The sequence below is a fragment of the Hemicordylus capensis genome, chromosome 3 (genome assembly GCF_027244095.1).
Source record: "Hemicordylus capensis ecotype Gifberg chromosome 3, rHemCap1.1.pri, whole genome shotgun sequence".
Lineage (NCBI taxonomy): Eukaryota > Metazoa > Chordata > Lepidosauria > Squamata > Cordylidae > Hemicordylus > Hemicordylus capensis.
Window position 1 is genome coordinate 350833540 of NC_069659.1, and position 26840 is coordinate 350860379.

General features: G+C 45.3%; 1 protein-coding gene across 3 annotated transcripts in view; it reads right to left on the minus strand.

The window, feature by feature from the left end:
- LOC128350406 (cytochrome P450 2J4-like) overlaps window positions 1-22019 on the minus strand; it is a 93777-nt gene extending 71758 nt beyond the window's left edge. Inside the window, exons 1-4 of one of the 3 annotated variants that reach the window (XM_053308674.1) lie at window positions 21506-22019; window positions 16606-16768; window positions 11362-11511; window positions 9010-9170 (exon numbers count right to left, since the gene is read on the minus strand). In XM_053308674.1, the coding sequence (XP_053164649.1) occupies window positions 9010-9170; window positions 11362-11511; window positions 16606-16768; window positions 21506-21667 (636 nt within the window). In that variant the 5' untranslated portion in view covers window positions 21668-22019. Of the gene's footprint in view, window positions 1-9009; window positions 9171-11361; window positions 11512-16327; window positions 16422-16605; window positions 16769-17965; window positions 18020-21505 lie in introns of those variants that run through there. The other 2 variants (XM_053308675.1, XM_053308676.1) reach the window with 2 other exon arrangements.
- Window positions 22020-26840: the final 4821 nt, after the last annotated feature.

Sequence of the window (26840 nt, forward strand, 5' to 3'; positions counted from 1 at the left end):
AACCAAAATTGATTATATGGGACAACAACAAAAATTGGCTATAACAACAACAGAATCCTCTCTGGGGAGGGGGGGACCAACTCAGGCAGGGCAGCAGAAACAAACAAAATGCAAGTACCAGTTAACAAAAAGCAATCAAAGCAGCAAGCAAAGCAATATATAAATGAAACCAATGGAATGCAATGAAAATCAAAAAGTTGAACAAAAACAAGGCAAGGCACAAAGAGCAATAATAAATAGAACTTTTAAAGCAATGAATCAATGCAGTGGGTGGGAGTGGGGGAGGGTAGGCCCAAGGGATGAGAAGGGAGAGGAGGGAGGGGGGAGGAAAGCAGGACAGACAAAGAAACAGGGAAATTTGGGGAAACTTAAAAAAAAGGTAAAGTAAGTAAAGAGAAGAGACAGACAGAGACAGACACACACAGAGAGTCACAGAGAGGGCAGGTGGACAAAAGATTAGAAGGTAGCACACAACAACACAGAGAGACACAGGACACACAGTCAGGGACTCAGAGACACCACAGCAGCAAGGAGCAAGCAAGGTCTCAGAGATGATCCCACAACTGCAGCCAAGAGAAGTTTCTGGACAAGAGGCTTGGGTTTATATAGGTTCGAGATTCCCTCCTTTTGGAGCCCCCACCTTTGCACTCCCCCCACGGCCAACAGGGTGCCAGCTTTCAACAGTACACAGCCAAGCAGCCTACCAGAGCAAAGGACTCATTCTGGCCAATCAAAGGATCAATAGCGCAGCCAATGCAATGCCTGAAAATAGCCTCACAAAATGGATGCCAGGAGCTAAACTTTCAGGAATGAGCCACAAAATGGAGGACACACTTCTAACTTAAAATAAAGACTCTAGACACTCAATAGAAGCCAATGGGACATCCGAATCGGTTCAGAAAATCCGAACTGGTTCAGATCTGAACCGGCCCGGATTCGATTCGGATCCGGACCGAAATGGGCCCGATTTGGTCCAGATTCGAGCCTCTGAATCCGAACCGGTTCGGAACGAACCGGTTCGGATCCGAACCAAACCACACATCCCTACTGCTGTTTAACTACTTCAAAAGCCTTCTGATGGTCTGCCATCCACTGAAATAACACATTCTTTTTCAACAAATTTCTCAGAGGGGCAGTCAATTCCGCCTCCCTAGGAATATATTTTGACAAATATTGGACAGATCCTAGAAACCTAAGCACACCTTGTCTATCACATGGGGGTGACATCTCACGAATAGCCTTCACTTTCTCTTCATCTACTTTAACCCCCTGAGCTGTTACTATATGTCCCATATACTTCACTGAATCAACCTTAAACTGGATCTTCTCCTTATTAAATTTAATGTTCTTTGCCCTTGCTGTCTCCATTACCTGATGCAAAATCTGATCGTGCTCCTCAGAGGTTCTAGCTGCTATGATCATGTCATCAGCAATCATATATACTCCTTTTATATGTCCAAAAATCTCTTCATTTTTTTGTTGAAACACATCACTGGAAGATTTAAGTCCAAATGGCAAGCGATTAAAACAATATCTTCCCCATGGTGTATTAAATGTACACAAGCATGATGAGGGTTCATCTAATTTCACCTGCCAATAACCATCCTTTTCATCCACAATTGTAAAAAGATTCATTCCAGCTAACCGACCCAATACATCACCTATCAAGGTGATCCAGTTGACATAGTCTACCTGGACTTCCAAAAAGCTTTTGACAAAGTTCCTCATCAAAGACTCCTGAGGAAACTTAGCAGTCATGGGATAAGGGGACAGGTACATGTGTGGATTGCTACCTGGCTGAAAGACAGGAAACAGAGGGTAGGTATAAATGGAGAGATTTCAAAATGGAGGGAAGTAAGAAGTGGGGTCCCCCAGGGATCTGTACTGGGCCCGGCTCTTTTTAATTTATTCATAAATGATCTAGAAGCAGGGGTAAGTAGCGAGGTGGCCAAATTTGCAGATGATACCAAACTCTTCTGGGTAGTGAAATCCAAAACGGATTGGGAGCAGCTCCAAAAGGATCTCTCCAAACTGGGGGAGTGGGCGACAAAATGGCAAATGCAGTTCAATGTTAGCAAGTGTAAGTGATGTACATTGGGATGAAAAACCCCAACTTCAAGTATATGCTGATGGGATCCGAGCTGTCAGTGACTAACCAGGAGAAGGATCTTGGGATCATGGTGGACAGCTCGTTGAAAGTGTCAACTCAATGTGCAGCAGCTGTGAAAAAGGCAAATTCAATGCTAGGGATCATTAAAAAGAGGATTGAAAATAAAACGGCTAATATTATAATTCCCTTATACAAATCTATGGTGAGACCACACTTGGAGTACTGAGTACAATTCTGGTCACAACATCTTAAAAAGGAAATTGTTGAACTGGAAAAGGTGCAGAAGAGGGCAACCAAGATGATCAGGGGCCTAGAGCACCTTTCTTATTAGGCAAGACTACAAGGGCTTTTTAGTTTAGAAAAAAGACGACTGTGGGGAGACCTGATAGACGTCTATAAAATCATGCATGGTGTGGAGAAAGTGGATAGAGAGAAATTCTTTTCCCTCTCACACAACACTAGAACCAGGGGTCACTCTATGAAATTGATTGCCAGGAGGTCTAGGACCAACAAACGGAAGTACTTTTTCACACAACGCGTGACCCACTCGTGGAACTCTCTGCCACAGGATGTGGTGACAGCCAACAACCTGGATGGCTTTAAGAGGGGTTTGCATAACTTCATGGAGGAGAGGTCCATCAATGGCTACTAGTCGGAGGGCTGTGGGCCACCTCCAGTCTCAAAAGGCAGGATGGCTCTGAGAACCAGTTGCAGGGAAGTAATGGCAGGAGAGAGGGCATGCCCTCAAATCCTGCCTTTGGCTTCCAGCAGCATCTGGCGGGCCACTGTGCGAAACAGGATGCTGGACTAGATGGGCCTTGCGCCTGATCCAGCAGGGCTGTTCTTATGTCTATCATTGTGAGTCCTTCGGGGACAGGGATCCGTCTTATTTATTTGTTTGTTATTTCTCTATGTAAACTGCTTTGGAAACTTTTGTTGAAAAGTGGTATATAAATATTTTTGTTGTTGATGTTTTGTGCTAAGTGTGTGGGTGTGCATATTATACACATACACACAAAATATATTTATGGGGTACCAGAAGCCAATGAAGATGGTAAAGTATGCTTGCTCACAAGTCGCTCTTCTGCCTAATGATTAGGTCTTGTGTTGAGAAAGGATGCAATCATTACTCCTGAATAATGTTGCAAGTCTTCTCCGTCCTGAGTGAAGGCTATGGGTTTTCTGAGAGTAAGGGTGCATACCTATTTACAGAGACAACCTTGTGTAAGTCTAGGGTCTATTGATGTCTACCTGTAAGTAACTGCAAGCTCTAGTTATGAGCAAGAATGGAAGATCAACTCACAGGGGAGGGTTCGGTCTACTCACCAACAAGGATGTTTTCTTATGGGTAAGGGCAAGGTATCTACTTTCAAGTAAGGCCAGTTTCCAACCTCCCATGGCTGGGCAAGGTAATTGAGAGGGTGGTGGCCTTTCAGCTCCAGGCGGTCTTGGAGGAAACCGATTATCTAGACCCATTTCAAACTGGTTTTCGGGCGGGCTATGGGGTGGAGACTGCCTTGGTCGGCCTGATGGATGATCTCCAATTGGCAATGGACAGAGGAAGTGTGACTCTGTTGGTCCTCTTGGATCTCTCGGCGGCTTTCAATACTATCGACCATAGTATCTTTCTGGAACGTCTGAGGGGGATGGGGGTGGGAGGCACTGTTTTACAGTGGTTCCGCTCCTACCTCTCGGACAGATTCCAGATGGTGTTGATTGGAGATTGTTGCTCTTCCAAATCTGAGCTTAAGTATGGTGTCCCTCAAGGCTCCATACTCTCTCCAATGCTTTTTAACATCTACATGAAACTGCTGGGAGAGATCATCAGGGGATTTGGAGCTGGGTGTTACCAGTATGCTGATGACACCCAGATCTACTTCTCCATGTCAACTTCTTCAGGAGCTGGCATATCCTCCCTAAATGCCTGCCTGGAAGCAGTAATGGGCTGGATGAGGGAGAATAAACTGAAGCTGAATCCAGATAAGACAGAGGTACTTATTGTGCGGGGTCGGAACTCTAGAAACAATGTTGATCTGCCTGTTCTAGACGGGGTCACACTTCCCCAAAAGGAACAGGTTCGCAGTCTGGGAGTACTTCTGGATCAACGTCTCTCCTTGGTTTCTCAGGTTGAGGCAGTGGACAGGGGTGCCTTCTATCAGCTCTGGCTGATACGCCAGCTGCGCCCATATCTTGAGATCAATGACCTCAAAACAGTGGTACATTTGTTGGTAACCTCCAGACTGGACTTCTGTAAAGCGCTCTACGTGGGGCTGCCTTTATACGTAGTCCGGAAACTTCAGTTGGTTCAGAATGCGGCAGCCAGGTTGGTCTCTGGGTCATCTCGGAGAGACCACATTACTCCTTTGTTGATGGAGTTACACTGGCTGCCAATAGGTTTCTGGGCAAAATACAAAGTGCTAGTTATAACTTATAAAGCCCTAAACGGCTTAGGCCCTGGGTATTTAAGAGAGCGTCTTCTTCACTATGAGCCCCACCGGCCGTTGAGGTCACTTGAGGAGGTCCGTATCCAGTTGCCACCAACTCGTTTGTTGGCTACACAGAGACGGGCCTTCTCAGCTGCTGCCCCAAGATTGTGGAATTCACTCCCTGCTGAGATACGATCCTCCCCATCTCTCGCAATTTTCAGAAAACACCTGAAAACACACCTCTTCAACCAGGCTTTTTCAGCTTTTTAAAACTTGTTTTTAAATAGTTCTGAATATTTAATTGTTGTTTTATGATGTTTTTAATTGTTAATTATTGTTTTATGTTTTATAAAATTTGTTTTAATGATTAATTGATTTTAATGGTGTTTTAATGTAAACCACCCTGAGCCTTTTGGAAGGGCGGTATAAAAGATTTAATCTTCATCATCATCATCATCATCCCCCAGTGAGGCACTACCTGCCGTGGTTGTGGGGCTTGTGTGCTCTGAGGAAGGTGAGAGCTATGCCAGAGGTCCAACCATACTGGACAGGTCTCACCAGAGGAGTCAGACAAAGAGTGCCTCTCCCATCAACAATATGGTGAGATGTAACTTTAATAAATCTATACTGGATCGGTCGTCTCCCGGGTCAACAAGGACCGCACCAGGTGCTATAGTCCCTGGACATCTGGTGGCAAGTGGGCAACAGGACTCAGGATCTTCAGTTGAGCAACCAGGGCTGAAGACAGCAAAGTTACTGGAAGAAACTTTCGCTTAACTGAAAAAAATATACGAAAAATGCCAACAAGGAAATAATGATCTGCTATTACAAGTCTAGTCCAACTAGAAGAGGTTATCTAAAAAGAATGTACCAAATTTGGAAAGAGAAGCATCCAGATACAGAAATAACAGAACAAAGGCTAGCGGACCAGAGAAGATACATAATAAGAAATAAAGTATTCACAGGAGTAGAGCTGGAAGAACTTCAAAGAGCAACACAGGCTCAAGATATGGAAGAAGAATTACCACCAACTGAAGAAGTTGCTCAGGCGCAGGTGGAGGAGGTGTTTGAAATAGAGGATGCTTCTGTTGCTGAACTGTTTCAAAATCAAAACCAGGCAACCACCCCTTTGCATTCATCTCAAAAACCCAAATGCCGTTTAAAAGAAAAGCAACAAGAACTAAAGCAAAAAATAACTGAGCACATGAACCAAACAACCACCAGGGTTCGACTTCCAGCTCTAAAAACAGTTGCCAAAAAACAACTTGCTCAGGCATTAAAAGATGTCAATGCTGCACTTGCAGAAATAACAACCAAGAATTTGCAAGAAACAAACCAACTAATGTACAGTGCAGCAACAATAACAACACAAGAGCTCGGATATAAGATCAGTGGACCTGTCAAAAAAGAAAGCAGTACATCACCTAAGTGGAAGATTAGATTAGAAAATAAAATCTCCAGGCTTAGATCAGATGCTAGTAAATTGAAAGATATGAAATACAAGAAGCTGAAGAATGAAAACACCAAACAGTATCTGATCCAAAAATACCACCTAGATTAAGGAAAATAAGAGAAGTCCTGGAAATAATAAAGCAGCAAATAACAGCAGTGTCAAAGAAGATTAGCAGGTATGAAGCCAGAATTACACAACACAGGCAGAATCTCCAATTCCAGTCGAATCAGAGATGTTTCTACCAAAGCATAGAAGGAGAAACTGCAAGAAACATAGAAACACCAAATAAAGAAGAAACAGTGCAAATCTGGGGGAAATTATGGGACAATCCAATAGATTATAATAAAAAAGCAGGCTGGATGAAATAGGTCAAAAAATGTAACCAACAAATGCAAGATCTAATAATAACACCAGAATTAATAAGTGAAAGAGCAAAGAAAATTTAAAATTGGACTGCGCCAGGCGACAATGAACTGCATGGCTTATGGCTTAAACACCTAACAAGCCTTCATAAACAACTGTCAAAACAGTTCAATCACATTTTGCAAGGAGGTGATATTGAACAATGGCTAACAACTGGGAAAACTCATCTCATCATGAAAGACCCAGCAAAAGTTGCAGTTCCAAGTAATTATAGACCGATAACCTGCCTGCCAACCATGTTCAAATTATTAACTGGAATAATAGCAGATGAAGTGATGCAACACTTATTAACTTACAAACAGCTTCTAGTTGAACAGAAAGGAAATTGCCCAAACACCAGAGGCACAAAAGACCAGCTGCTGATTGACAAAATGATTTTAGAAAACTGCAAGAGAAGAAGAAAAATCTAAGTGTTGCATGGATTGACAACAAGAAAGCCTTCGATTCATTGCCTCACACATGGATACTAAAATGTTTAGAAACAACTGGTGTCAGCAAAAACATTCAGATATTTATTAAAAAAGCAATGAGCAGGTGGAGTACACAGTTAACAATCAATGGCAAGGCACTCGGACAGGTGAGCATTAGAAGAGGCATTTTCCAAGGGGACTCACTATCTCCTCTGTTGTTTGTAATCGCCATGACCCCACTTTCACAAATACTAAACAAAACAGGCCTCGGATACCAAACATCTAAAACATCAAGTCAAATCAACCATCTGCTGTACATGGACGATCTGAAGTTGTATGGAAAGTCCCAGTCAGAAATGGAATCACTGCTAAACAATGTTCGTATATTCAGTAGCGGTATAGCAATGGAGTTTGGACTAGAGCAAGTGTGCTGCATTAATAATGAACAGAGGAAAAATGAGAAAAACAGAAGGAATAGAACTGCCCAATGGAAGCAAGATCAAGAACCTGGAAGAGAAAGAACATTACAAATACTTGGGCATTCTCCAGGCTGATAACATTGCACACGCTGAAGTTAAAAGAAAAATGGGAAGTGAACACATCAGGAGAGTTAGAAAAATCCTCAAGTCCAAACTCAATGGCGGGAACAACATACAAGCCATAAACACCTGGGCTATACCTGTTATCAGATACACTGCAGGAATAATAGACTGGACCCAGGCAGAGCTAGAGACGCTGGATCGTAAGACCAGGAAAATCATGACCATCAATCATGCTCTGCACCCCCGCAGTGATGTCGATAGACTATACCTCCCTCGCAGCTCAGGTGGAAGAGGAATGCTGCAAGTCCATCAAACAGTAGAGGAGGAGAAAAGAGGCCTTGAAGAATATATCAAGGACAGTGAAGAAGATGCACTTAAAATGGTCAATAATGTGAAACTATTCAACACCAATGAAAGAAAGCAGGCCTACAAGAAAAAAACAAGTCAAGAACCGAGCAGAAAAATGGAGAAATAAGCCCCTGCATGGTCAATATTTGCACAATATAAGTGGAAAATCAGACATCACCAAGACCTGGCAATGGCTTAAGAATGGCAATTTAAAGAAAGAAACAGAGGGTTTAATACTGGCCGTGCAAGAACAGGCATTAAGAACAAATGCAATAAGAGCAAAAGTAGAAAAATCCACAACAAACAGCAAGTGCCACCTTTGTAAAGAAGAAGATGAAACCGTGGACCACCTAATCAGCTGTTGTAAAAAGATTGCACAGACTGAATACAAACAAAGGTATGACAAGGTAGGAGGGATGATACACTGGAACATCTGCAAAAAATACAAACTACCTGTAGCCAAGAATTGGTGGGACCATCAAATTGAAAAAGTGGTCGAAAATGAAGATGTAAAAATTTTATGGGACTTCCGACTACAAACAGACAAACATCTGCCACACAATACACCAGATATAACTGTAGTTGAGAAGAAAGAAAAACAAGTTAAAATAATCGACATAGCAATACCAGGGGATAGCAGAACAGAAGAAAAAGAAATAGAAAAAATCACCAAATACAATGATCTACAAATTGAAATTGAAAGGCTGTGGCAGAAAAAGACCAAAATAATCCCAGTGGTATTGGCACCCTGGCTGCAGTTCCAAAAGACCTTGAAGAGCACCTCAACACCATAGGGGCCACAGAAATCACCATCAGCCAATTACAAAAAGCAGCTTTACTGGAAACAGCCTATATTCTGCAACAATATCTATAACAACTGACAATAAAATTCAGCCATCCCAGGTCCTTGGGAAGGTCTCGATGTCTGGATAAAACAAACCAGTCAATAACACCTGTCTGACTGTGTAAACAAGAGATAAATTACTCATAATAATAATGGGTGAGTAGAGCCTCTTTTTTAAAGAGTCTCTCTCAGCCCTATTTTGGAGATGCCAGTGAGTGAACTTGGAAACTTCTTCAAGCAAGCATGCAGATGCTCTTCCTGGAGCAGCTCCATCCCCTGAGGGGAATATCTTATAGTGCTCACGCATGTAGTTTCCAATTCATTTGTAACCAGGGTGAACCCTGCTTAGCAAAAGGGACAAGACATGTTTGCTTTCACAAGATGAAGATGCTCCTCCCATTCTGATCTTTGGAAGACCCATTCAGCTCAGCAGAAAATAAAAAGATCACTCACCACCTGTGGAATGCTGGATCCAACTTTGCTGAAAATATCAAGGGCTTCAATCAGTTTCTGGAAGTTTTCATCCTCAATAGGAAACCGCTGCCCAAATGCCAAAACACTTATCACATTGCAGACTGAATTAGTGATGGGTAGTGAAGGATCAAAAGGCTGCCCTTCAAATAAAAAATGCAATCATATTAATATTAATCCTGCATCTCCTACTAATAATAAGAATGGGCTACAGTTATGGGGCCAGGAATAACTGAGCTAGGAAAGAATACTCACTCACATACTATTCAGAGAAACACTGATGAGCAAGAATAGCACCCACACTGCTGTCAGGCTTTCCAAAGCATGTCAGTGCTGCTGCAAAGGCAGGCTGCTCTGTTCCTGCTCAGCACAATTGCAGTTGCAGTGATATTCCATGATTCCCAATGGAGGTAGCATCACAAGTGCATTTGGACAATGCTTAGTAGGGACAGAGCAGCCTGTCTCTGCAGCAGTGCGGGCACTCTCTTGCCCATCAATGTTTCTCTGCGAATTATGCAAGTGACTGCAGAGATTTCCTGCAGTTTTGATTTTTGGTAACAAGTTAAGAGCAAACTCCATTCCAAGGTGCAGAGACTGTATTTGATTTCTGCAGGCTGGGATCTGTGCAAGCTCAACATTTTCCTTTATGCAGATCATGGTATAGTTATTGAAAGCTTTTGCAAACCACCTCCTAAGCAAGCCACTTAGCATTGCACATAGTCCTCAAATTTTCTTGGTGTTGTTATGTATGTATGTATGTATTTGATTTCTATACCACTCTTCCAAAAATGGCTCAGGGCAGTTTACATTAAAATAAAAACAACTAAAATCAATTAACGGTTAAAATAAAAAACTATAAAAACCAATATAAAACCAATTAACAATTAAAACATTTAAAAGTTTTTAAATCCTGGAAAACCAGGCCAAACATTTACAGTTTAAAAACCCTGGAAGGCAAGACCAAACAGGTCTTAAGGGCTCTCCTGAAGGCCAATAATGAACTCAGATTACGGATTTCTGCCGGGAGTGCATTCCACTCCCTGTGCTGCAACCTTTTTAAACATTTTAATTTTGAATGGTGGTGGCAGCAGCAGCCGCCGCTGCCACAACCACAAAGCTACTGCTGCCGACCCACCCCCACCCCACCCCAGTGGCAGCTCCCGGCATCATCCACTCACCTCTTCCTCTGCCTCCACCTCCAGATGGCCCTGGAGACAGGCAGAGCTGTGCAAGCATGCATTTGGTAAGGCAGCTGCTCCAGCACCACACTCTCCAGCACCTATGAGCTGTCACTGCCACCATCACCTCCACTGCCACTTTCAACCTTTGCTGCCAGCCCTCGCGGCACTGGCAGCAGGGGAAATAAACGGAGCACTTAGTGTGCAATTAGGCAGCTGAGAAATGGTGTGTGTGCACCTGCTGCCATTTCACAGCTGGCTTTTAGGGATGTGCATAAACCCTTTTATAGGCCTCCAACCAGGTTTGAACCCTGGTCGGCTTGAAGGTTCGATGGCAGGGGGGTGTCCACCTTTAAGGGTGGGGGAGGATGCACTTAACCCACCCACCCCCAGCCGCATTTCCCCCGCTGGTGCACGGTTTCCAAAAAGCTCGTCGGGGTGACAGCGTACCTCCCTGCCACCCCGTTTACCGGATATACTCAGAAGTACTAGATGTGCCTGCGCACATCAGGTGCATGTGCGCCCAACACATGCATGCACTTCTAGTATTTCCAGTAAATGGGGAAACAGGGTGGCAGGGAGGTACGCTGCCACCCCAATGGGCTTTTTGGAAATCGTGCGCCAGCAGGGGAAATGCAGCAGGAAGGAGGTAAGTGCATCCTTCCCCGCCCTTAAAGGCATCCCCCCCCCGCCATCTAACTGGCCTCCACCAGTTCCGTGCTCATCCTTACTGGCTTTTCACATGCCTGGTGCTCTGTTTAGTTCCTCTGCCAGTGTAAGGGCCGGCAGCAAGGGCTGAAGGTGTCCATGGTGGAGAAGGTGGCAGCAGTGAAGGAGGAGGTGGCAGTGGCAGCTCGCGGGGACAGAGTTGCCCCCTTGCATGATGCACAAGAGCTAGTGGCAGGAGCTGAAGTTGGAAGCAGTGGAGGAGGTGGTGGTGGTGGCAGGGATAGCTCATGGGGTCTGAGTGTGGCACCAATGTGGCCACTTTTCCCAGCATGCACCTGCACAGCTCTGCCTGCCTCGAGCCTCATTTTCCTGTTCTGTCACTGATGGTGGGATGGACCACCTGCAGTACCCTCATGGACCACCAATGGTCTTCAGGCTACTGCTTGGGGCCACTTTGCTACCTTAGAATTCGCAGTATCCCACATACCTTTTGCCTGTGCAAAAGTCTCCACAAGCTGTTGGGCCTCCTCTGCTATTTGGTGCTCCATCCCTTTCTTCCCCAGTCCCAACTTCCGCATAGTCACTTGCCCAAAACGTCTCTGCTGCTTCCAGGTGTGTCCATTTGAAAACATGATACCTGAAATCATCGGGAATCAATGAGAAATTACTACTTGTAAAAAATCACGTGTAAAGATTTGTCAAGGTTGCTGGACTGAAAACCGGAGGAAGCCAACAGCCCAATTATATTCATGTCTGTGCATTCAAGAGCTAGCCATTCTTTGAGAACCTTAAAAAAAAGTTGCTTTCTTGCCCACCTCATGAAGATGGTGACGATTTGGCCTCTACCCCCTTAAACGAATGGGGCATGATCCAAGCATGGCTGGCCATGCCTCCCTAAAGGCATAGTTACCAGAGCAGTGGCAACCTGCCCATCCATCCAGTTAATTTCTGGCATGGAAGAATTCACTAGTTTCCAAATGAAAATACTTTGACTCAAAAAATGAATCCTTTTTGGGCAGGTGGGGTATACTGGAGCAGTGGGATCAGCAGTGAGAGCTCTGACCACCTCCCAAATGGAGAGCTCCCCCTGCCTCCAGCGCCTGACTGTTTGGGAGGCAGGCAGGGCTCTTGCCAATATCCCCACTGTGGTGTCACCACACAGCAGTAGCAGTGAAAGTAAGAAAAAACAGATTTAACTTTCCCTCCCCACTGTCAGGGGGTGATTTTCAGGGGTCAGGGAGGATTTTTTCAGTCACGATTCCCCTAACCCCATTTCCCATTCATCGCAATGTCGCCCAACTGCGAATTCACCAACCGCGAGGTTTTTCTGGAACAGAATCCTTGGAGTTGGCAAGGGATGACTGTAGTTGTTTGATAAGAATAGGGTGCTTAAGTTGGGGGATTTAACACAATTTCCAGTTAGATCTTTCTGGGAATGTTGAAGTAGTGCCAAAAGGAATCAGCAACACCCATTTGCCACCATGAGCAACTAGAATTCTGTGGTATGCTGCCTTTGAACATGGAGGTTCTACATCAGAGGTATGCTGCCCAAGAATATGGGGACCCCACTTAGCCAGCATAGATAACAGCATGGTGCATTTTTATTTCCCAAATTGCCCAATCAGGTTTTCCTTTTCATGCACACCTAGAAATTTAGTAACCCCAAAATGGTTGGTTTAAGATGCTTTAAATGTTTGTCTCTAACTCTCTAAAACGCATGGAAATTGAAAATTAAGGCACCCATCTTAACTTCCATGCCATATAAGCTATAAAATATCTGTACAGCATCATATAGTCTGCTGGCTTTATAAATGAGGCTCCATGAACCCACATTTTGCCTTGGTCTTCCAGCTGGACACTGGGCTGGAGACAGATATATCCAGCCAGAAATTCAACAGGTGGCATTTCTGCAATCACTAGCTAGAGATGTCCCTGATATAGAGATGCAACAGGCAGAAATTCAAGACAGAGTGCTCTCCCAGAATGTTATCTATCCAGTTGTAGTATTCAGATAACCTGCACTGGATTCACTTTCACTGGACAGTTTCAGTCTGGGAAAATTGTCCATGATAATTGTCCAGCCAAAACTAGTAACAGTGGCTGGAGTAATCATAGACAGCTGAATCAGGTCTTTGATTCCTCCCAAACTTTTAGGAAAGGAAAGGCCGTGCCATCAAGTCGGTGTCAGCTCCTGGAGACCACACAGCCATGTGGAGAGCCAGCGTGGTGTAGTGGTTAGAGTGCTGGACTAGGACTGGGGAGACCCGAGTTCAAATCCCCATTCAGCCATGAAACTAGCTGGGTGACTCTGGGAGAGTCACTTCTCTCTCAGCCTAGCCTACTTCACAGGGTTGTTGTGAAAGAGAAACTTAATTATGTAGTACACTGCTCTGGGAAGAGCGGGATATAAATGTTAATGTTAATAATAATGTGGTTTTCTTGGTAAAATACAGGAGTGGTTTACCACTGCCTTCTCCTGTGCAGTATGAGATGATGCCTTTCAGCACCTTCCTATATTGTTGCTGCCCAATATAGGAGTTTTCCATATTCTGGGAAACACACCAGTGGGGATTTGAACCAACAACCTCCTGCTCTCTAGGCAGGTTGCTTCCCCACTGCACCATTAGGTGGAGTCCAAAGCTTTTAAGAGCAACTTTATTCAATTCTGAAAAGTGGAATTTATAGTATGTCTGCGACCAGAAAAGATTGCATAGCAAATACCATTCACTTTGCCAATTGATCTATGAAACTCAATGACACTTAATAGGGTGATGACAAATATGTTGGTTATGTTCAGAAACAAAGCAAATTGAGGTGGCATTTCTGACTAAAATAGAAAGACAGAAGAAAACATTCATCAACAAGAACAGCAACCAGTCCATTAAGCTAGATAAAGGAACGTATAAGCCAGATAAAACATTAAAGGAAAGTTAAGCCAGATAAAGGAACGTATGTTCATATCCACCCTGAAAATAGCTATTTTGCGATTTTATGGGAAGAAAGGTGTCCATGAGGCTATTCTCATTACCACAGGAAAGTAGGCTAAGGGAACCCAGCCCATTTTCCTGTGGTATTTCAAAGAAATTGGGCAAAGGGGTGGTTTGTTTGTTTTTTAATTGAAGTTGGCATGTCTTTGTGGCAGATTTGGGGCAGAAAAGGGTTCAAGGGGCAGAAGAGTGGGGCAGGTGGTAGTGCCCCAATGGGTGCCTGCTACCACCCAGATTCCAAATAAATTGGTAAAGGGTGCTTTTTAATTCCCCCCCCCCCGAAGTTTGTGTGTCTTTTAGCTTTCCACCCATAGGGAATAATAGGGAATTGCAGCAGCCCTGTAACTCCACTTGAGGGACACCAGGGTCCCAAAGTGGGTTGTGGTGTAGTGCACATAAGGTGCCAACCACCCCCAAAACAACAAGCCCATAGGGCACTGGGTTTTGTTGTTGTAAATATCTGAGGTGTTCTGAGAGTAGATTCTTGGGGGGGGGAGCTTAAACACATGCAAACCAGAAAAAAATTAAAAATCACCCCTTTCACCAATTTATTTGAAATCTGGGTGGTAGCTGCCTTGCACCCATTGGGCACTACTACTCACCACAACTCGCTCTGGGCCACCCTGGTGCTCCCCACATGGCACTATAATGCTGCTGAAATTCCCATTATTCCCTATGGGAAAAAGCTTAAAGACATGCCAACTTAAAACATTCTTTAAAAATCACCCATTTGCCCAATTTCTTTGAAATTTGGGTGGTAGCTTCCACCCAATGGCCACCGCCACCCATCCCAATCTTTTGCCCCCGGAATCCTTTTTTGCCCCAAATCAATTCGGATTCAGATTCAGAAATTTTGCATGCAAATATAAGTTGGGGTGATTCGGGGGTGGGGGCAGGTTCGGACCCAAAACAAATCAGGGGTGATTTGATTTAACAATCGATTCATGCACATCCTTACTGTCCAGCCAGAAATTCAGCAAGTCCCTAATGCAGCCACAAGCACTTTTTACATATCTTGTGGGTTTCTGTCTGATCTGTCTCTACAAGCCCCCCACCCCGCCCAAATGCTGTGTAAATGTCCAGGCAGAAATTCAGGACATAGCAGTTCACATATCATTCCTCTCTGAAGCTTTTCTCCCACCTACCTTCAGGTTGCTGGTAATGTAAGGGCTTTCTTGGCTTTCAGTCTGAATGGAAGAAAGGAGCAGTTGAGAGCCTAGACCTCCCATTTCATGCTGCCTGCAGGCTGAACATTCATCAGGTAGAGCTGCATGGTTAACTGCACAGCTCCACCTGACAAATGGCCAGCCTGCAGGCAGCATGGCTTTCAGGTGGGGTGGGGTGGCGCAATTGAGAGTGAGAGAGAAAACCGTCCATCCACTGGCTCACTGATACAAAGCCAGCAGGGAAATAGAGAGGCAGGAGGTGGTGGAAGCGGAGGAGAGGAATTGGCAAGCCAGGGGGTGGTTCAGAGGGGCTAGTGCCAACCCCACATGACAATGGAGGTGAACAGGAGGAGTGGTGGGGTGGCAGGTGGAGGCTTTGCAGTAGGTGGGTGGCAGCAGGGCACTTGACAATGGAGGTAAGCAGGGGGCTTGATGGCGTGACAGAGTCTTCCATTATGGGGGGCCATCGTGAGATTTAGGATGTTTAGGACAGGAGATTTAGCCGCTACAGGGTTTCTTACACCACTGGCTAATCTTATATGGAAAGTTTTTTCATTACCGAATAATAGTTTATATTTGGTCTTGCATCCTTGCTCAGTGAAAAGGCCACAACTGTAAAGTAGGGATGTGCACGGAACCACGGAGGCGTGGTCCAGCACTGGGGGGAGTGTGTCTTTAAGGGGGGGATAGTACTTAGCCACCACCCCTGCCACTCTTCCCCCTCCGGCACTGGACTTTCTTAAAATGTTCTTGGGGCGGCAGAGTTCCTCCCTGCCGCCCCTGCCCCCGTCGTTGTCTTTAAAGTTAGCAAGCCGAAAAAGCTGGAGCCACGCATGTGCCCTTTGCGGCGCGTGGTGCATACATCATTGTGATGTATGCGGCACGCGCACCGGCGGCAGCAACAGGCACGCGCGCTGCAAAGGGCACATGCGTGGCGTCGGCTTGCTAACTTTAAAGACAACGACGGGGGCAGGGGCAGCAGGGAGGAACTCTGCCGCCCCAAGAACATTTTAAGAAAGTCCAGCGCCGGAGGAGGAAGAGCGGCAGGGGGGTGGGTAAGTACTATCCCCCCCTTAAAGACACACTACTCACCCCCCGCCGAACCGCCAGACCAGCCGAATTCTGGACCAGTCCTGAAGCCTTTTGTATGGCCCCGGACTGGTCCGTGCACACGCCTACTGTAAAGTTCAGTGCAACTCCCACGAACAAAAATGGCTGGTTTTGGATGACTCCCATCCATCTCACAACACAGTTGTCCTTTGTTTCTTTCCCCATATCCACCCACTTGCCTTCCACCAACCTTCACCAGATGCATGGAATGGCCACTTCCATTTCAGAAACGTCCTCCTTTCCATATCTATTCAAAGGCCCTGTCTTCTACAAACACCTTTACAATATCACAATAGGCTCACATCCCCAAACATAAAACCTGCTGGGTTTATGTCAAGGCCTCTGCAACAGATGATGTGGCAGTCTCTTGGCATAATGTACATAGCTGGGAAATGAAGGGCAATTTCTATTTCCAGGGCCCATTTGTTAGAGAAATCTCCAGCAGTCTGAAACATGAAAAGAAGTTACCTCTCTTTTTAAATGCAGCTTTAATAAAAGGGGTTTCTGGTCGGTCCACAAAGTCTTCTGCATGGTTGATCAGCCCTTCTTTCACAGCTTGGAATCCAGAAATTACTACAAAGGGTAGAGGTCCTATCCACAGGGTGAAAATCTTGCCCTTTTGCTTTGCCCACTAGCATTTGAATCAAAGCAGAAAAGAAAACAGGAGATTCAAATTAGATTGTTGCAAGTTCATACAGCTGTGGAGAGTTCTCTTCTCTGCCCGTTCTCTTTCCTAGTTTTCCTTTCTTTTCCCCATTCCTGTCCCTGCTCTTCTCATCTTATAAACTTCCTTTTGTAGTCCCCTCCTCAGCATTTAAATTCCATCCAGCCTTCCATACCCCAGCCTGGGATCAGGCAGCAGAGCCAAATACTGCCAGAGAGGCTAATCTAGTGTATCTGTTTGGGTTGCTCAGCCCCTCTGTGACAAACACTCCAGTGAGACACTAATTCTCACCACCAAATCCTTTATTGCATGGTTTCTTAACCTTGGGCCCCCAGATGTTGTTGGACTACAACTTCCATCATCCTTAGCCACAATGGCCATGTCTGGGGATGATGGGAGTTGTAGTCCAACAACATCTGGGGGCCCAAGGATAAGAAACCCTGCTTTATCGGATTTCACATTTGCCAGTTTGGGGGCAGTCTGGGGGCAAAAATTGTTCTTTTGGCATGCTCAGGACTGAGCCCCTATCCTGGAGGCCTATGCTTAATAACCTCCCCATCATTGAAAGCTTAAGGTACATAGTGACACCTGCGGCATATCTTTGCAGCTAGAGGTCCCTAACCACAGAAGAGCTTTCACCGTGGCTCATTGCAGCACCCTCCCTTCGGTCATGCTCAGTCATATCTTCTTATGTGGCTAAACCCGCTCTCCCCGCAGAACCCCATCAGGTGCTTCACACATGTCACATGAAGTGCCTCACTGTCTTCACAGCCCTCCAATGTACTGAATGTTTTTAAACTGTAATTTTATAGTTTTAATATTCCACTTTTGAGGACAGTGATACACACTGATAAGCCATAAGGACAGCCCTGCTAGATCAGGCACAAGGCCCATCTAGTCCCTCATCCTGTTTCGCACAGTGGCCCACCAGATGCCTCTGAGGAGTTCACAGGCAAGAGGTATGTGCATGCCCAATCTCCTGCTGTTGCTCCCCTGCAACTGGTATTGAGAGGCATTGTGCCTCTGAGGCTGGAGATGGCCCACAGTCACCAGAATAATAGCCATTGATAGACCTGTCCTCCAAGAATCTAAGCCCCTTTTAAAGCCATCCAGGCTGGTGGCCATCACCAGATCCCATGGCAAAGAATTCCATAAATTAATTACATGCTGTGTGAAAAAGTACTTCCTCTTGTCCATCCTAAATTTCCCGACCTTCAGTTTCATGGGGTGACCCCTGGTTCTAGTGTTGCGAAAGAGGAAGAAACATTTCTCTCTGTCCACCCTTGCCACTCCTTGCATAATTTTATACACCTCAATCATGTCTCCCTTTAGTTGCCTCTTTTCCAAGGTAAAGAACTCCAGATGCTGTAGCCTAGCCTCATAGGGAAGGTGCTCCAGGCCCCTGATCATTTTGTTTGCCCTATTCTGCACATTTTCCAGTTCTACAACATACAGGAGCTCATATTGTTTTCTATTCCATCTGCAAGAAGCCACAAATTTCCCTTTTCTCCAATGTGGTTTGTGAACTGAGGCAAGTGCCAGAGACTCTGCTGGAGGGAGGGAGGGAGATTATACCTGGTGGTGAATCCAGACCATTTTGACCCATGTGCTCAATTACATTGCAAATATTCCATCTATTTCTCTTTACTTAATATGAATACAATGGACTGGGTCCCACAACCAGTGAGACCCGGTTTGTGGCGGTGAGTGGGGAGAGCAGGCTAAGCCCACTCTCCCCGCACATGAGTGTGGGGGGAGCCCTAGGTGGCCGGATTGGCTGCCCACACGATTGCCGGCTCCGTGACAGACCCGGTGGGGGCTGGGGAGCTTGGGGGCCATGCAGCCCCCGGAAGCCCTAGTATGCCCTGCATGGGCACGCAGGGCATACTGGGGAGACCCCTGGAGCCGGGAGGTGGCTTTTTGCCTCCCCTCTGGTGATCTACTTGCGAGTAGCCATGGCTACTCACGATCAGATAGCCCGGGTTTGCGGAGCACTTGCTCCGCAAACCTGGGCTATGGGGAGGGCTACAGGACCAGGTTACCCACTCGAGAACCACTGGGCCCGCAGCCAAGCCCGGTGGTTCTCACGATCTGCAAAAATCTAGTGGAGTGTGGTTGGTGGTAGTGCCCAGTTGGTACAAGGAAGCTACCACAATTTTTTCAGAGGAATTTGGCAAAGGGCTGATTTTTAAAGAATTAATGAAGTTATGCGTCTTTCAGATTTTCCTCGTAGGGTATAATGGAGGTTTCTGCAGTCCCATAACTCCACTTGAAGGGCACTGGGGTAGCCCAGAGCAAGTGGCAGTGTAGTGCACATAGGGTGCCAACCACCCACATGGGTTGCCAACCCATGAAGTACAGGGTTTTGTTGTTCTAGAGGTGTTCTGAGAGTAGATTCTCTAGTAACATATGAGAGTGGATACATGGTTTTTCATTAAAAATCTCATTTGCTACCAGAGAATCTAAACTCAACACCTCAGAAACAACAAAGCCCAGTACCCCAATGGGTTAGCAATCCAGGGGGGTGGTTGGCACCCTCTGTGCACTACACCACCACTCACTTTGGGCCATCCCAGTGCCCCCCAGATGGAGTTAAGGGGCTGCTGAAACCTCCATTATCCCCTATGGGGGGAAATCTTAAAGATGCATAAACCTCAAAAATTCCTAAGAAATCAGCCCTTTGCCCTATTTGGAATCTGGGTGCACTACCCTTGGGGCACTGCCACTCGACCCACTGTTTTGCCCCTGAAGTCCCACATAAACAAGTTGAAAGAGTGAAGAGAATGCTGAACAACAACAACACTTAATTTTTTGGCACAGTTATTTGAGAATTTTGCAGCAGGTGGGAGGCTGTCCCTGTGGCACTAGCACAGCAGCACAACCCATTTGTGGATTCAAGCAATCTTTCAATAAAAACACTCGCTCCCCATGGAACAGTGACCACAGGTCATTTGAGATAGCAAGATAGACCAATGAACTGCCTTGGTACTATGAAACAGCTTCAAATGTTCATTTAACTGACATGGAGTGAGCTGTAGCCCAAACAAATCAGCCTACTGTTCAGAATTGTTGAGATTTATCATCACTGCATTTAAGAAAGTGTAAAACCATGGATCATGGTTACAAGAAAGAGAGAAGCTACTAATATTCCTAGGGATGTCAATAGATTGACAGGGGTATTCTCCACCCACCCCTCCTTTTGTCTCCTGTAGTACCATGTGGATGAATGTCCCTGCAATGGCAAAAGTTATGAACCACTGGCTTAGACATCATGTCCCACCAAATTACATTGTGGCCTAAATTACGTTAGACTGCTCAACTTGGGTAACAAAACTTAGACACCACTATAACTCATAAAAATCAGGGGAAAAACAAAATAGTTCTTCAAAAGACCCCTGAACAGGTCAAGAGATTCTTTCTAAACCTTTGGAAAGAAAAACCTGTGTAATTTCAGAACTTTCCTAACCAGCTTCTCAAAAAGCTTCTCCACACAATAATTTATACCATGGCTTTTAGCAAGAGCTTTGGAATTGCATTGAGCTCCAAAAGATATTTGGGTATTTCTGTCTCAAAATGCTGTCTTCCAAATCCCTTTACAAGATCAGTTTGCATATCAATCACACTGAATACAACTCATACTTAACTAAACCATTTTGCATATCTTTTCTTCTGCTAATCACTCAGTGCCTCAGCTGGAGTGGAGAGAGTCAGAGAAGTCAATTTCAATTGCAATGCTTTTCCGAAGAACAAAGCATTCTGTCTGAAACACAGTCATTTCGATTTGGAAACAAAAATCTTTGTTTTTTAATTCTTGATTTTGTTTTGGTTACAAAACCTTCGAAATTGCCATTTTCGGGCACAAAATGTTTTGTACCCGAATCAAAATGCACAAGCCTACTTGTTGGCAGTGCTGAGCAGAGGACAATATTTTAGTAAGCTGGACATTTATTTTATTTTTTATTTTTTTAAACAGATTTCTATACTGTCCCAAATTCACATCTCTGTGCAGTTTACAATTTAAAAAAATACAATTGAAACAAATTTAAAACATTAAATCAATTTAAAATTTAAAACATGTTCAAAATGTTAACTATTAAAACTGTAAACCTAATTAGAAGCCTGGGTGAACAGATGTGTCTTGACCGACCTTTTAAAAGTTGTCAGAGATGGGGAGGATCTTATTTCATGGCCCAAGAATACCAACTGATGAAACTTGAGGATTGTAAGAAATTTATCAACATCAATACCTGCAAGGGATTATACCAGTATAATAGATTGCCCTATGGAGTTTCATCAGCATCTGGGATCTTTCAAAGAACCATGGAAAACTTCTTAAGCAAACACCCTAGTAGTAGTGGGGATTTATTACATTTAAAATGTATATAAAAATTACATGTAAAATTTCAAAGAACCTTAACTCTCACCTTAAACCAAAGTTTTTGGATTACCAAATATATTAATGATAAAATACATAAAACTTGTAAAACAATTGGTACTTCCACTGGATAAATGACCAAACAGCCAATTATAAAGTTTTCTGCTAAACAAAATTGTAAATTCCATAGATGTCAGATGCCCTCAAGATTGATTAGCCACAGTTTACAAAACAATTATAGCCTAAAAATAAATATTAAAAGATAGCTCACAATTCTCTTCAGTAATCCTAATATTCAAGTGGTCAATAATTTAGAGGAGGGAAAGTACCTGGATGAGAAAATCTTGAGGAAGCCCAGTCCTAATCTTCCACAACTCTCCAAAGACAGAAAACCCAGGAGGGTAGTGTTTGCATGACCAGAGCCATTTTAGGTAAAGCACAATCAGAAGACACACTGGTAGAGCGATCAGAAATGTTCGTAGTCCCAACATTCTCCTTCCTTCTCTTTTCCTCTCTTCGTATCAGTTTCGTACATGAAAGTGTCTTCTTTCTCTAGTGGCTTTGTGCTTTCATCACAGATATTGCCACTTGTCTCAGTGTCCTTTTATAGATTCCAGTTATAAAATTATTCTATACCCTACTCCTTTTAATCCACAACTCCCCTCCTCCAATTATAAAAGGCAAAAGGAACAACCGTGCTTCTGACATCATATTCAAATAGTCTGAATATGGAATTCTAGGCAAGAATTATAGTGGCATATGATGTGAGCAGAATTATGAACCTGGTTTGCACTGGCATGCATTGGAAAATGGCCTGCCCCAGATCTGGCCCACAGGTACTTTTCTGCTGACCTGCAGGACTGTTTCCTCCCCGTCGACAGTCACTTTGATGAAAGAGTCTGAACCCTACAGTTTTGCCCCAGCAGGACATATCCTAGAATGGAGGCAGGAAGAGAAGCCTGCTATCCAGAGCTGCTAAAACCCAATGTGCAGCTGAACTGCCAAAGGAGGGCAGAGTCCTAGCTGCTCAGTGACTGCAACATGCCTGGCAGGGTGATGGGAAAAGCGGGGGTGGGGGAAGAGAGCAGCAGTAGGTGCCACATGTTTTTGAGGGCATTTGCTCTTAGGGTTGCAGAGCACAGCAGGATAATTGCTCTGGGCCTGCTGCCAACACTCACCTCCTGCCAGATCCTTGTGGCTGCTAGCTCTCTAACTTAACCATCTCTTCACTCTCATAAAGTTTATCTTCATGCTTAACATAAGTTTGTTACAGTCCTTTTTCACTGTTATTTAGTTCAGTAGTGCATCTCATAGGCTGAGTTCATATGTAATGCCAAACTGGTGTTAAATGGGGCAGAGGTTGGAATTGCAGTATGTCCAAATGCATGAAACCATGGTTTTAGATTGAAAGTGACCCCCGGTTTGCCTCTCCAAACTCCAATTTGAGCCTTTGGTTTATACAAAGATTCATCACTGATACCTGAGGTTTGGCCACCAAGGCATTATGCCCAAAACAAATAGTGTAAAGGATCTGAAATAAGGAATACAAAACATGATTGACAGATCCAATAAAGATTAAAAAAACAAGGAACAAGAAATGAATGTAAATATAAACTATACTGCAACTACTCTAATCATTTGAACATAATTATATAAATGAATTGGGTGAGGAAGAATAATAACAGAACATAAGGCGACAATAAGGGAGGCCAAAAGAGAGTTTGAGGAACATTTAGCTAAAAGCATCAAGGGGAATAACAAAAACTTCTTTAAATACATCAGAAGCAGGAAACCTGCCAGGGAGGCGGTTGGACCATTAGACAATGAGGGAGTGAAAGAGATGATTAAGGAGGAGATGGAGGTTGCAGAAAAGCTCAATGAGTTCTTTGCGTCCGTCTTCATGGCAGAGGATACAGCATATACCTGTTCCTGAACCAGGCTTTTCGGGGATGGTGGCTAAAGAACTGAGCCAGATGGAAGTGATGAGAGATGATGTTCTAAACTGTCTGGAAAAACTGAAAACTAACAAATCACCAGGGCCGGATGGCATCCATCCAAGAGTCCTCAAAGAACTCAAATGTGAAATTGCTGACCTCCTTGCTAAACTATATAGCTTATCCCTGCAATCAGGTTCTGTACCAGATGATTGGAGAGTAGCAAATGTAACACCGGTTTTCAAGAAGGGATTCAGGGGTGATCTGGGAAATTACAGGCCAGTTAGCTTAACGTCTGTTTCAGGCAAATTGATGGAAAGCATTAGGGATGTGCGAACTGGTTCGGTTCGATGATCCGGTGTCGAGCCGAACCACCCCCTGTTCGGCCCAATTCTGGACCAAACTCTCCCCAAAGGTTCGGCAGTCCGCGAACCTTTAAAGTACTTTAAAAAATGTTTTTAAAGTTTCTTTTAAATCTTTTTCAGTGCTCTGCAGGGTTCCTGGAGGTGGCGGGGGGGTCCGCGGGGGGTCCCCCTCCCTCGCCGGCCTTCTATATGCCCCCCAGGAGAGGTTCGGGGGGGTTGCTAAAGTTTAAATTCTTCTTTTTCTTTTTTTCTTTTTTAACTGTTGCAGCCCTCTGTGGGGTTCCTGGAGGTGGGGGGGTCCCCCCACCAGCCTTCTTCATTACCCCCAGGAGCCGGTTTGTCTGGCATTTTGCACATTTAGCCACTCTCACTCTTCTCCCGGCGGGCGGCAGCAGCCATCTTAGAAGAACTAGAAGTCTTCTCGCGCCTGCTCAGTTGCCTCTGTGTGGCCGGGTGAGAGAGGCTGCTGCTGCTGCGATCATGCTGCTGCTGCTCAGTGCTAGAGTGCTTCCATCCAGAAGATAAGAGAAGGGCCCAGGCCTGCATGGCCCCTAGTGTCATCCACCCCCCAATCCTGACGCAGCTGGCTGGCAGGACAGAAACAACGCTGGGCACATTGGGGGAAGCTTCACCAAGAGCAGGAGGCTTCATCAAGCCCCATCTCCATCCCTAAAGCACTCTGTTTGCTCCCTAGGCTTACTCATGAGGAAGGCTAGTCGCCAATGGTGCTCCAGTCTTAGAGGAGTGCTCTACTATTCTGAAGACAGATTCATCTGACCCGGGACGGACCGCTTGCTCACAAGAGTGCCAGGCCGTGGGGACACTCCCACACAACTCATGAGAAGAACTATCAGAGGGGAGGAGAAAGAATTGCCAAGCAAATTCAGTCATGATGCCTGACAGCAAAACATCCCCTTGTTCCATGGACAGCTCCCTCACGCGAGTGTCAGGCCACTGGGTCTCTAAATAGATTCAGGTTGCTGGGTGGAGGAAGAGACTGCTTTCCTAGTCTTGGTGGTTCACACCAAGCTGCTGCATAAACATGCCCCCTGCCAGCCTGTCCACCCATGTGGACATGCACACCTCTCCTGGGGCAGCTGGAAACTGGGACTCCCCATTCCCATGAATTCATGCACCAGCAGATCTGCATATGGTGCCAAGCCAGACTGAATTTAAATGGGTTTAAAGGTCCATCCCCTATCCCAGTGTCTCCCTTCTCAGTGCAACTTCGGGGGGGGGGGTTGCTCATGGCCGGGTGTAAAGGGCAGCCCCAGAGATACTTGATAATCAAAGTTCTATTTTTCACACTGGATGGTTGGGGAGAGGGGGCCCAGCCCCTCCCCCTTTGGGGGTTTGTGATCCCTATGCTTACTGATGAGCAAGGCCGGTCGCCGGGGTGAGTAGTGCCCCCGGTATGTGGGAAGTGCACTTCTGCTGTGAAGACAGGGCCACCCAACCTGGCGCACACTGCTCCATTAGGGGAGTGAAAGGCCATGGAGACACCCGTTTCCAGCTCATGAGAAGAACCACTGAGGGGTGGAAAGAAAATTGAGCAAATTCAGTCATGATGGCTGATGGCAGAACGTCCTCTTCTCCCACAAATCACTCCCTCATGGGAATGACAGGCCACTGGCACTCTATTTCGAGCAAGGTTGAAGTGGGAAGGGGAGGAGAAAGAGGAGAGGAGTGTAACCCTGATTGTGAAATGTCTATCCTTCAAGTAATTAGAGTGGGGAAGGCAGGAATCAATTTTTTTCAAAGGAGATTGCCTTGCTGCAGGGCAAGCGTAAGAATTTTACTCAGAAAATGAATAAACCTTCTTGCCCTTCTAAATGTTTTCTTAACATTCAGGTATCTGCTCAAGTACAATCCTTTGCTGTTTGCAAACAACAAACAAAACAAAAAGCTTCATTTTAGCCCACCCACCACCGCCCCACTTCACCTTTGGCATTTGAATTGTCCATTGAAATCAGTGTATATGAAGTGTGGTCATTTATCCTCTAATCTTCTGCTTGTAGCTTTTGAAGTCACAGCAGGACTGGGAGACCAACATCCTGGCTGTTTCTTCTTCCTTCCCTCCCTCACTGGAGAATTCCAAGGGTAACAGAATCAGGCATGTTGTTATTTTTTCATGAGCAAATTTACAAGTTCATATTATATTTACCCACAGGCAAGAGTGCATCTTCTTCTAAAAGGCTGTATTTTTACAAAAACCCTTGAAAATTATAGATAACATCTGAAATCTGCAAAATATGTCAGTAAAAGAATTAGAATTTTTGGACATGTCTTCTGCACTTAGAGCAATAATATGCAAATACAGCCCAGTGCACAATCTTAGACAAGGCGGTGACGATTCTTTTTCCTGCAAACTCTTTACACTCAGTGTGCAAAGTTTTCTCAGAATTCCCCACCCCCCATGCTCTCCCCCTATGAAATTTCAGAGAACAATTGTGAAGAGTTCCAAAAGGATCTCTCCAAACTGCGTGAGATGGCAGTGGATTTGGGGCTGTATGAAAAAAATAAATGACAGTTTTAAGAACAAAGAAACAGACAGACGACATCATCTTTGCTAACTTTTGGGAGGAGAACAGCAAACTGGAGTGTTTCTTTCTTCTTCTTCTTTTTTTACAGTGGGTGGGCATTGCTATGGAAGCTGTGTGCAGGCTTGAAAGCTTGTGGTTTCAGGGTTTGCAAACCTGGCAGGGGGAGGTCTATATCTGGTGTTCTGCCTTCTACAAACAAGGTAATGCAAGGTGGGGGTGCAGATATGCCCACTACATGCCAGCCTCCTGCTCTGGGACACATACCAACCCAGTCCTCCCCCACCACATAGGCTTGCCCATGCTCCTCTGAGTACGTGTCCAAGAGAAAGCAGTGACTTGTGCCAGGCCATCTTCTCCTTGCTCCCCTGTATTCCCCTTTGCCTCTGGGCAGCCCAGACATGGGTATGACTGCACTGGGGCCCCTTGCACAGAGGCCTTCTTCTTGTGAGGGGAGGAGCATTTCTGGATATTTCCCTGGACCCCCTTGGCTATAGGGCTCCTGGTCTGGGGTGGTGTGCAGCAGCTGAACCTTGTCTTGGCAGGGGCCTTGGGTGGTTGAGGATGTGGAGCTGCAGCAGAGGGCCCTTCTTCCACTTTCCCAGGACTGTGGGGTGTGAGGTGCAGAGGGGCTTGTGGTCTCTGCATGCACAGGGATCCTTGCCTGGTGCCCTCGCCTGCCCACTAGGCTGATACCTGACAGCCCTGCAAGTGGACCGCATGGGGGGGCGGATCTTAAGAGCGTATCAGGAGTGGATGACATGCACCCTGCCTGTGGAACCCTGAAGATCCCTTGCAGTGGGATCAGGGCGGGGGTGGTGGTGT